We start from the raw sequence: 12,502 nt of genomic DNA, 5'->3' as shown, positions 1-12,502 counted from the left end.
CCTCAGGCTTTTACGGCTCCTCTGATTTTCCTTGTGGTTTTCTCTTTCCTTCTAGTTGTGGGCGTTTCAGTCAGCCAGCTTTCCTGTGGTTCTGGATGATGTCCGTTTTGGCTTTTAGTTGTATTTTTGAAATTGTTGTGCGAGGCTGCAGTTTAGGTGTTTACCTATGCCGCCATCTTGGTTTCTCAAGAGCCAAATTTTTAAAACTTAAACGTCTTCTTACGCCACTTCTTCAAAATAGACTCGCCCAGGCCGTGGTATTTTGTGGAAGAGCCACACTCAAGGGGCCAAAGAGCCACATGTGGCTCGCGAGCCGCAGTTTGCCAACCACTGGCCTAGGTTGTTACATGTGCTGACTGACTGGCTATAACTCAGAGGTTCCAATGACCCCCTCCTTGGACTTAATTACCTTGCTAGAATGGCTCATAAACTCAGGAACCTTTATTCACTAGATTATCTCTTTATTACAAAGGATATATGATCCAGTGGCCAGGTGAAAGATATACAGGGTGAGGTTTCAAAGGAGCGTTTATCCCCATGAAGTTTGGGTATGCATGGTGGGGTTCTGGTTACCCAACCTAGAAGCCTTCCAAACTCTTGGGTTTTTAAGGAGGCTTCATTACATAAATCATTGGATGGCTGGTAATAAGAATATAAGCTGTGACAAGATAAAGTACATTTAAGTTTATTCAGATGCTTTCACTTAATATTCAAGTGCAGAAAAGTAGCCAGCCACATGGGCAAGTTCTGGCTCAAAATAGCTGGTCAGCAAGGCTGTTCCTCTAGAGCAGGGGTGGGGAACCTTTTTGATTTTTATAACATTATACGTAGCCATATGAAATTATTAGCCTGCTATATTTGGTCAAACATTTAATTAACTTACCCCTAATGCTTTGGTGGGGCCAGATCAAATGATTTTGAAGGCAGTATAAGGGTCGGACATTCCCTCCCCACCTCCCACTCCCCCCACCTGAATCTGTATAAATAAATCACATTTTGTTTTTCCATTCACCATTTGATGAACATTTAAATTGTTTTAAATTTGGGGCTATTGCGAATAATCCTGCTATGGACTTCCATGAACAAGTCTCAGTGTGGACATATGTTTTTACTTCTGTTGGGTGGAAACCTGGGAATGGGATTCCTGGGTCATAGGGTCGGTGTACATTTAACTTTTTATACAACTGCCCAACTGTTTCCCAAAGTAGCTGCACCATTTTACATTCCCAACAACAGTGTATGAGGGTTCTATATATTTTTTTAAATACGTTTTTATTAACTTTTATTTTTAGAGAGGAAGGGAGAGGGATAGATATAAACATCAATAAGAGACATTGATGGGCTGCCTCCTACATGCCCCCTGGGCATGTGCCCTGACCAGAATTGAACTCGGTACCTATTGGTTCAAGGGTTGATCCTCAACCATACCAGTCGGGCAAGGGTTACACATTTTGAACCTCTTAGCTAACTAGAAGCTCTTATAGCTGGAGTTGCTAAGCTGTGAGAATGTGAGCTTGCTGATACTGTTATCAGAGAATTGCACGGGTGGAATTTCTCCATTGCTCATGAAGTGGGGCTCTTACGACATCTTGAGAAAAAGAGTTTTCTAAGACTTGCATGAAAGAATGAGTGATTTTTATTTGTGTATAGTTCTATCCCTCGGTTTGCAAAGTCCCATTTCCCCTAAACCAGTCCTGGGAAATGTGCAGCTGGGGCTTCAGTAGAACTAGAAGCAAAGCCGGTGTCCAAAGGTTTTGTTCCATGGTGGAGTTAAATCCAGCACCACATCCAGCTAATTCCAGTCCATCAGTCCATTGTGTGCGGGATCCTCATGTCTGTAGACCCTGTGGGCGAATGCAGGGGAGCATGTCCCCTGCAACAAGAGAGCCAGCAGAGAGAGAAAGCTCCTTTGTTCAGGAGTTTATGTATCTGGATTTCACCCCCTTGCAGTGACCTACCCTTTCTGGCCAATGCCGGGTTCCCAGGTGTGACTGACAGTTCATCACTTTCCCATATCACCCCACCTCACTGGGCATGTGTCTATTGTCCAGTCCCTTCTCCCATCGACCTGCAGTGAACAGACCTGGAGAATGTTAACTGCAGCTTTCTGGCAATAATGGCATGCCTACATTATTTGGCCTTCCCTTTACTACTTTCCTGTTAATGAGTGGAGCTCCCAGGGCTGCAGCCCCGGCCCGGTTCCCAGTTCTTCAGCCCCGCTGTCCCCTCCCAGTCTTCTCCTTGGAACTAGATATGTGCACAACTAAGCAACAACCCCGCAGAAACATGAAAAAACACCAAACTGTGTCACTGTGTCTCTGACACGCCCCACCTTAAATCTGGGAAGGACTGCATATGGCGTCCCACTTCCAAGGTCTGCACTTCAGCTTTTATGTTTCTTTTCTCCTCCGCTTGTCACTACCTTTGTCCATCAGTAGGAATGTCAAAGCAGCTGCTAATCTACACTAATAAAAGAGAAATATGCAAATTGACTATACCTCCTTGACACCCACCAGCCAATCAGGATTGAGCATGCAAATTAACACAACAAAGATGGTGAGTTAATTTGCATACACAGGCGCAGAGCAACAGGGCAGGGTGGGACAACTGCTATGAGGGAGAGAGTGGGGGGTGGAGGGAGCTACAGGAGCGGTGCTCTGGCTGGAGCGGAGAAGACTGAAGACTCTGGCTGGAGCTAAGGCCTGGGTCCTGGGTGCCGGAGGGAAACCGGTGCTGGCAGCCAGAGGAAGGCAGGTTTATTGCACAAATCTTTGTGCAACGGGCCTCTAGTAATAAAATAAGGGTCTATATTTGCACCTGAACGTTAGACAAGAAGGCAGTTAGATCCCAATATTTAGAATCTTGGGGTGCAGGTAGGTCCCTTCTATAGTAGGATAACGTCCCTGGACCCTACCAATTTGTGAAGTGGGGGCACACACAGGGAACCTATCATTTTGTGTTTAGGGTGTGCACAGCCTCCAGACTGTTCTGTAAGGGATGAGCCAACCACTGCCTGCAGCCTTCCAAAGAGGCCTGTGGAGAGGGTGGACGCCCTGGCCTGGGCTGGGCATTGCCCCAGGAGAAGGCACCTGTGCCTGAGATAGCTGTGTCCGCAGACACGTCTTTGAGCGCAGGAGCTGGAAAACAGGGACTTCGCTGGAGTGCAGGACACAGGGAGCGGTCTTTGTCAGGGTAGTGCGCCCTGTTCCCATGGGTTCAGGCTGACCTGAACTGCGTTTTTCCTGCTTTAGGCTTTGCTGCAGCCACCACTGTTGCTTGCAAACTGAGCAGAGGCCCATCGCCTGAGGAGCTGTCCTGCCAGGAAGGGACGCTCCTCACTAAGTCCTGGAGGGCGGGACCAGAGGCTGCAGACCTCCTGGGACGAAGGCCCTAGCTTGCGGGCTTCACAGATGGGGGTCCTGGCTGGGATCCTCACAGACTGTGGCGGGGAAACCTTTTACCGGTGTTGGGAGGAGTCTGGATGATGAAATCCAAGAGCTAAAATAGCTCAGGTGAAAGGTGGTGTTCCTGTTAGGGGAGGCCAGGGAAGGAGAAGGACTCAGCTCTGCAGAGGGAAGGAAGATTGGCCTCTGTGTGTGTGTGTGTAATGACTGGGGGTGGGGGACAACCTACACAACTTGTAAAAGAGCATTGTCACTTGAGAATTAATTCGTTGCTTATTCAGCAAACATTGGTTCAGTGTCTGCCCTGGGCCTGCTGTTGTAGGAGGCCCTGAGGGTGCACTGACGCAGGGTGCTATCAGGGGATGTAGTGGGAATGTAGTGATTGGTTTTGACTGAGGGAGTGGATGCGAGAAGGTCGCTTTATTAACTGTGCTGGTGCAATTGTTAACGGATGCACACGATACTGCCCAGTTAGAGGCTAGAGGCTTTGTTGGTGTTGCCAGGTTTGTATCCAAATGGCATTGTGGGGTGCGGAAATTGTCTTGTGGGAGCCCGAGCAATAAAGCTCTTTTCTCTGTGCAGTGACCAGCCCTGAGCTCATTTTTGCATGCCCCAGGGCTGAAGCTGCAAAGACAGGGATCCCTGCCTGGGTCGCACCTGCCTTCCCAGGCCTGTTCTGAAGGGGGTGAGGTGTCATGGGAGCAAGGTTACAGGGAAATTCTAGGGGTGTAGAGGGCATGGCTGCTGACACTCTGGCTCTAATTAGTAGGGGCTGGCCCTGCAGGACCTAGAGTCCTTCCTCCTGGCTCTTCTCTGCCTTTTATTGACCCATCACTTTCCGGGCTCATCCTTTCCTGCTCCTGCCTCCCTCTCTTCCAATAGCAGGCCTGCCCAGTATCTGCCCTTGTCTTCCCATTAGAGCTTATGGCTTCCTGTGCTGCCCTCTGTATTGTCTCACAAGTCTATACACTGTACAGTCTAAATCTAACATCTCCCACATATTTCTCAATCTTAGGCCTTCTGTCTACCCAGTATTCTGCTTTACTGTAGTGTAGTAGCATGATATACAAATGTTGTATCATGATATGAAAAAAGTGTATCATGATATACAAATATCTACTGGTCCCTAATAATAAGGAGGCAGCCTGGGAGCCCGTGTGGCATCACTGAGCATGGACATATAATGCCCAGCAAAGGTACTATCAATGCTCCATAACTTTAGGGCAAGAAGGCAACTCAAATGGCAATATGTTTATTTATTTATCCTCACTGAGGACATGCTCAGAGAGAGAGAGAAGGAGGAAGGGCGGGAAGGAGGGAGAGGGGGAGAGAGAGAGAGAGATAAGAAACATCAATCAGTTGCCTTCTGAACCCGAAACCCAAGTATGTGCTCTGACCAGAAATTGAACCAACAACCCTTTGGTGCACAGGACAACACTCAACCAACTGAGCCACTCTGGCTGGGCAATGACAATTGTTTAGACATGAAGAAACCTAGACCCAAAGCCTGGACAGTCAGAGCCAGGACTCATAAGCAGGTGTTCAGACTTCAGCTGCTGAGCGTGTCAGTAGCCCCCCTAGTCTCCTCCACTGTGACACTTCTCCCAGAGTTCCAAAATTAGGTGAGGATGGGTCTCCTTCAGGGCTTGGTAGAGTTGCTCTTTGCAGATCCGATCCCAGGACTTGCTGAAGCTGAACAGCTTCCTCATCTTGTCCGGATTGGTGGGCTCAGCCCGCACCCTCTCATACTGCTCCTCGCTCAGCACCTGTCCATACAGCTTGTCTAGGACTGCATCCACCGATGTCACTCGAGCCACCAGGTCCTCCCGATGCTGGTCCACAAAGTGCAGCAAAGTAGGGGCATCTGGGGATGAAAGTGAGGCCAGTAATGAATAAGAAAGGGTTTTCATCACATCCTCTCCCTCTAATTCCCCAGCCTAACTCTTCTCTCCCTTTATCTGCATCCCTGGCTCCTCCCTGATCCCCACACGTTTCATGGACCACCAGAAAGGTACCTCTGCCCTCCCTCATGTCAACTTCCAGCCTAGCATTCTGCTGAGCTAAGGGTGGGGGTCAGGTTCATGATGGAGACATTGCCAGAGCCATGATGGGCAGGAATAAAAGGGATGGGGGAGAACTCTGCCCTGGGGCACACACCACTCTCCAAGGACTGAACCCTTGTGAGGTTTAATGAGTCCCCTTTCGTTCTCTCTTCCCTCCCTCCAGGACCAGGTAGCACACTCCAGAACTGCCATGGCTCCTGTGGTCTCTGACACTGTTACTGACCTGGCAGGGCTTGAGAGACCAGGGTAGCTGCAGGTCTGAGGTCTCCTAGAGGAAAAGAGATATGAATAAGTGTCAGTATCAACGATAGTTATTAACACAAATGATAAGCCTTGAAACTCCTACCTACTTTTCTCTTTTGAGATTTATTCTGAGAACAAGCTACAGACTAATTCTGGTAGAATAAGGATTAAGGGTTGCAAGTGCTCTTAGAGAAAATGTTGACGAAACATTTCTTCGTGCATATTGGGAAACTGAGGCCCAATTTTCCCCTTTACACCTGGTTTAATTCTGTCTTGGCCAGAATGGAACTCTGGTGGAGAAATACCCGAGATCTTTGCTAGGTATCTTTAATGATGAGATTTCCTTATTCTGAGCGTAAATCTACCTCCTTGACCTTTTTTGCACTTTGATTCCCACACTGTTTGTTCTGGAGTTTGATGTCAGAATCAAGAATTAACATCAAGAAAATCTTAGCAGCTCTGACTGGTTTGGCTCAGTGGACAGAGTGTCGGCCTGCGGACTCAACGGTCCCGGGTTCGATTCCGGTCAGGGGCATGTGCCTTGGTTGCGGACGCGTCCCCAGTGGGGGGTGTGCAGGAGGCGGCTGATTGATGTTTCTCTCTCATCGGTGTTTCTGATTCTCTCTCCCTCTCCCTTCCTCTCTGTAAAGAATCAGTAAAATATATTTAAAAAAAAAGAAAGAGAAAATCTTAGCACCTCAGAGTAATAGGTAAATTTCAATGGAAAACAAACAAACAAAAACAACAACAAAAAGGGGATTAAATAATTACTTGCATATGGAGAAGGGGGCGTCCACAGTAGCCCCTGTGGACACGGCCAGAGGTTTTGAGCCAACCCAAGTTCAGTGTGACCTGACAGTGTGGGAGGGAAGGCAACCAGGGGAACTCTGGCTGTGGTGTTGGGAGCAGCGGGTTCACTTGGATGGAGGGAGGAGGGTGTCCCACGTCCTCCACGCTGACTGGACAGTCTTAGAGTCCATCCTGACTCATCCTCAAAAGGGCACATCTACTGAGGAGGCAAAGATGTTAAAATCCAAAATATAAGAGAAATGATAGAAGAAAATAGAGATGTTTAACTTGCACAGGAGGAGACTTAAGGGAGCCTATGATCCATCTTCAGGTACCCGAAGGGCTTTCCCATGGGGGTGGAGAGAAATTCTTTTGTCAGCTCCAAAGAGCAGAATTAAGAAGATCATTTAACATAAGGATAAATTATAATACTGCTACTATTTATAACAAGGGTAGGGAACAGCCATGGGCTGTATAAAAATCATTTGGTCTGGCCCTGCCAAGGCATTAGGGGTGAGTTAATCAAATGTTTGACCAAAAATAGCAGGCTGTGGTTTTTTTTTTTTGTGTGTGTGTGTGTGTGTGTGTGTTAATCTTCACCTGAGGATATTTTTCTATTGATTTTTAGAGAGTGTAAGGGAGGGAGAGAGACAGAGAGAAACATGGGCCCCGACCATGTCTCAGGGATAGAACCTGCAACCGAGGTCCGTATCCTTGACTGGAATCAAATCCAGGACCCTTCAGTCCACCGGCTGATGCTCTATCCACTGAGCCAAACTGGCTAGGGCAGTAGGCTAATTTTTAAGTTGATAATTTTGTATGGCTCACAAATGATGTTATACATATCCAAATGGCCCTTGCAGAAAAAAGGTTCCCCATCCCGGATTTATAAGGACTACTGCATGAGATATGCATGTACATCAAGGATGTCAAACTCATCACCGGCAGGCCACATGCAGCCCACAACGAATATTTTTGTGGCCCAGCCAATATAACGGAACGTAAGAAATGTTTTAATAAAAATTTCATAACTTAATTTTTACAATATCCTGTAATACATAATTATTAATGACCAACTACAACGTTCGCTAATGACTGATTACATAATTGTGTTGCATTCATTTCCCTTACATGCCTTACGCGTAGGCCACCATTTCTCTCCACTAATACTAGCAGCGAATATTTTAGCAGCCTATTGCCACGTCATTAGTCTTTTTTATTTATTTTTTATTGATTATGGTATCACATAATAGTCCTCATCCCCCCATTCCCATCCAAACCCCTCCCCACGTATGCCCCCACCTGCCACGTCATTAGTCTTGTACTGACTTGTTTGGTGTGCACAACAGAAAATACTTTGCTTTTGGAGAACAAGAAAAATAGGTTTGTTTGTGTTACACTTATTAATTTGTGCAGTTGTTCAGTGTCTGGTAAGTTAATGTTCAAGAAAAAATATTAAATTTTATTAAAATATTCTATTATTTTATGTTAACAATTACTCATTTATTTTAGTCCTTTGTATTCAGCATGCCTCTATCAAAATAAACCTACGTTTCTATGAAAATTGAAGCTTTTGTTTTTTTGTGGCCCACATAAACTTAAATCTTGTTTATTTGGCCCGTGTTAGCCTTTGAGTTTGACATCTTGATGTACATAATTTATTTAATCTTTCCAACAATCCTACAAGTTGGGCAATATGACCCTCTTTTTATAAACCAGGAATCTGACACTCAAAAGGGTGAAGTCACTTTCCCAAGATCACCCAGCAAGTAAGTGCCAGAGTGAGATTCAAAGGAGGTCTGATGCTGGGCTGGTTAGTCCACACACCTGTGATTGCACCCAAGCCAAGACGAGTACAAACCATTATCTTTCTCCTCCCTGGAAAGGTATGTAGCACCTCAGGAGGCAGATTCACTATATATATTTTTGTCATTGTTAATCCTTACCTGAGGATATTTTTTCCATTAATTTCCAGAGAGAGTGGAAGGGAGTGAGGAAAGACAGAGAGAACGAGAGTGAGAGAGAATCATCAATGTGAGAGAAATACATTGATTGGTTGTTTCCCACATGCACCCTGACTGGGACCGGGGATTGAACCTGCAACCCAGGTATCTATCCTTGAAAGGAAATTAAACTGAAATCCTTTGGTCCATGGGCTGACACTCTAACTGCTGACCTACACTGGTGAGGGCCAGATTCACTATGCTTTAACATTGAACATGATCTGCTTTTTTCTAGAAGGACTTTTATTTTTAGAACATGTTTTTATTATTGACTAGAGGCCAGATGCATGAAGATTTCGTGCAAGAATGGGCCTTCCTTCCCCTAGCTGCCAGCACTGCCTTCGCTCTGGCATAGAGGTGCCTTTCTGCCTTCCCATGCTGCCCAGAGGCCCCGAGTGGCTGGGGCTGTGCGGAACGCCTGCTGGCCACTCGGCACCTGTGTATGCAAATTAACTCACCATCTTTGTTGGGTTAACTTACATACTCACTCCTGATTGGCTGGTAGGTATCGTGAAGGTAAAGTCAATTTGCATCTTTCTCTTTTATTAGTGTAGATTGCAGAGACAGTAAGGGTGAGAGAGAGTTAGAAACATCAATGATGAGAGAGAATCATCAATAGGCTGCCTCCTGCATGTCCTCTACTAGGAATCGAGCCCACAACCTGGGCATGTGTCCTGATTGGGAATCGAACCATGACCTCCTGATTCATGGATGGACCCTTACCCACTGAGCAACACCAGGGGGCCCTAGAGGGACTTCTGAGGAATTTTGCTTCTTGGGCATGTTGGTGCTGGTTTAAGACACAAAGTTACATTCATTCCTAAAAGTTCATTATTTGATTCCCTCTTGTCTACTTTGAAAATATCTGAATGATCCAGGTTAGTGTATGTGCTATTGCCATAATTGGCTTAATTCATACAACCATATAACTGTCTAGTTCTTAATTTTTCATCTCATAGCCAATCAATTATGAGAAATTTTGCCAAATGCCTTGTGAGTGTCAAAATCTGTTAAATCAAGGGCAGTGTAGAGACACCATGGTGCACAGGAGAGGGAATGGAGCTTAGAGTCAGACCAACTTTAATTCAAATTCTAGTTACACCAACTGTTATGTAACTAAAAAAAAAATTGCATAACTTCTCTGGGCTATTTCTTCTCATCAGCAAATTGTGATCACACACACACACACACACACACACACACACACACACACACACATGCACGCACACACACACAGGCAGATTCTTTTATTGACTTTCTGTTTCCCACCACTGAGTTCCTTGGACTGGTCTTGACTTTACCTGATTTCACCAAGGCCTCCCATACCACAGTCTCATCATCTTTGCTTTTAATCTGCAGCCGGATTCCCGACCCCAAATGACCAACGTAGAACTCAGAGAAGAGCTGGGGTTTCCCAGGGCTTCGATAGCAGAGCTCCAGTTCCTGTAGAAAAAGTGGTGATGTGAGAAGCCACCATTCATCCTGCAAGTGAGGTGTCTCCCCACCTGACACCTTCTTGGCCCATGGGGACTCTTGGATGATCTCTACTGAAATTAATGCCATCTCAGGCATTGCTCTATTCTTCATTTTCCACAAATCCTGACTCAGAAGGAAGAAGACATGACTGGGTACACCATGGATGAGTCAGGACTCACCCATAATGCAGTGCTCACACATCCTAAACCAGATCCTTCTCCCTTCATCTTGAACCAGATCCTTCTTCATCCATCTCCCCCATCTTGAACCCAAATTCTCATTTCTGTAGCCCAAAGCCTGTCTTCTTAATGGATCCTAGGCTTGACATACTTTTTTTAAAAAAGATAGTAACATAGTAGTTTATTATCATTACCAAGTATCATGTATTTTTAAAAAAATGTATTTTTATTGATTTCAGAGAGGAAGGGAGAAAGAGAGATAGAAACATCAATGATGAGAGTGAACCATTGATTGGCTGCCTCCTGCATGTTGGACTGAGCCTGCAACCCAGGCATGTGCCCTTGAACGGAATCTAACCAGGGATTCTTCGGTCCACAGGCCGAACTCTATCCACTGAGCCAAACCGGCTAGGGCTATTATGTATTTTTTTTAAATTTAAATTATTTATTGTTTAAAGTGTTACATATGTTTCCTTTTCTCCCCATTGACCTTTCCCTGGCCACTCCCATCTCCCAACTTGACCCACTTTTAATCAACAGAAAATTTATATCCATCCCCTTTTCTAGATCACATTTGAGATGACTCTTGATTCCCAACTGTCTTCCAAAAATGTTCCCTCCCCAGTTTCCCCACATGCAGTAAATGGCACTGCCACCACTGAATATCCATATTCCATATTCAGACATCATCTTTAATTCTTGGCTTTCTCTCTCGCTTCTTCTTCTTTTTCTTTTTTACCTTTCTTTCTTATAAGTCAAGTTCTATTGACTGTACTTGCAACATATACCCTTAATCCATCAACTTATCTTCATCTCCGCTGCTTTTTCCCTAATCAAGGCATCTGCAGCTCCTGCCGGTACCATAGCAATGGTCTTTTGATTTGTCTTTTCTTTTCACTCTTGTCTTCTTATCACCCATTCTTACCCAGCAGCCAGAGGCATCTATATGAAACTAAAGCAGGTCTTGTATTACCAAGCAACAACTTCTGAGATCTTGTCATTGCACTTAGAGCAAAATCCAAACTCCACATCAGGGCAACATAGTTGATGGGCCCTAGGAAACCTCTGTCTCTTGTGTGACCCCACCTTACTTCTCTCTTTGCTACACTCATTAAGCTCTGCCACACTGACCTCCTATTTGTCATTTGGAGGGATCAGGGTGCCTGCTCCTCTATCCTCTGCATCTGAAGTGCTCTGTTACAAATATTCACCTCCCAGGACCCTTCTTGTCACTCAGGTCTCAGCTTATATGTTACTGCTCAAAGGTTCCTCCCCTGACCACCCAGTATAAAGCAGCCCAAGTCACTGTCTTAAGTGGCATAGTTGTGTTTTCCTCACAGCACTTCATGGTTCTAGGTCCCTTTCTTTAATTATGAAGGTTTCATCCACCAGAATGTCATCTTCCCAAGGGCAGGGCCTTTCTGTCTTGTTCACTGGATTATCACAAATGAAGACAGCACATGGGTGGCATTGCATAATGTGTGATGAATGACTGAATCATGCCTCTCATCCCTTGTTAAGATCTGACACAGCAGGGAAATGTAAGGTATTCCTTGTTGGATTCATGTTTCTCAACTTAAAAGTTATATAATTCTTTCTCCTTACTGCTGGAAATGTATACCATCTGTCATTGTCACTTAAAGTGGTCCAAGGACTCATCTCAGAACAAAAGGGGAAAAAAAAAGATTGACTCTGGTTGAACTACAAACTACCATTCAGTTGAAAGTCTGACCCTAGCAACAAATCTTGGCAATGATGAACATTTGGATATCATGGGTGAATGTCCAGTGGCCTGACGTCATTCCCTTTGGTGAAAAGGGGAGACTGAGAAACGATATAAGACAGCCCCTGATGTCCAGACCTGATGTGATGCTCACAGCTAGACCTCATTGTTATTACAAACTAATCTGATGCTGCCATCTCTGCTGTGTTATCCTCCTGTTGGACATATACAATCTCACAATCACCAAACTTTGCCCCATTCCACTTCAAAATGAGCTATTTCAGCAATTACACCTTCACACTTGCAATGCCTGCCCTTCCCAGAGAGAAAATGTGTAGAGGTTCCCAATCAGAGAATTGCCCTGCCTTCTGACAATACCAGATCTAGACTAAATCTCATTTCCTTAGATCTTCCCCGAAATTACCCAACTAAGGCCCAAATGTTGAAATAGGTTCTTCCTGGGTCTCTTGATGTGAGGGGCCCACGGTTCCCATTGGTGTGTGTTCTCTCACTGCAATGAGTAATGACCTCACTGTGTTCAGCTACAGGTGTGTTCCTGTTGGTTTTGCTTGAAGAGCATCGACACCCTATAGCCCAACACTTCTCAGTTCCCCTAAGTCCG

At 45.4% G+C, this 12,502-nt stretch overlaps 1 protein-coding gene across 1 annotated transcript in view; it reads right to left on the bottom strand.

Annotated features, from left to right (window-relative positions):
• Positions 1–3,956: 3,956 nt before the first annotated feature.
• Positions 3,957–12,502, bottom strand: part of LOC307115621 (NACHT, LRR and PYD domains-containing protein 1-like) — a 31,143-nt gene continuing 22,597 nt past the window's right edge. The window contains exons 8-10 of the mRNA XM_079798915.1: positions 9,804–9,945; positions 5,691–5,735; positions 3,957–5,268 (exon numbers count right to left, since the gene is read on the bottom strand). Coding sequence (XP_079655041.1) covers positions 4,982–5,268; positions 5,691–5,735; positions 9,804–9,945 — 474 coding nt within the window. The 3' untranslated portion in view covers positions 3,957–4,981. The remainder of the gene's footprint in view (positions 5,269–5,690; positions 5,736–9,803; positions 9,946–12,502) is intronic.

Source organism: Cnephaeus nilssonii, assembly GCF_951640355.1.
Source record: "Cnephaeus nilssonii genome assembly, chromosome: 19".
Classification (NCBI taxonomy): domain Eukaryota; kingdom Metazoa; phylum Chordata; class Mammalia; order Chiroptera; family Vespertilionidae; genus Cnephaeus; species Cnephaeus nilssonii.
The sequence above is the reverse complement of the archived record's forward strand: the minus strand, read 5'-3'. Positions and strand labels throughout refer to the sequence as shown.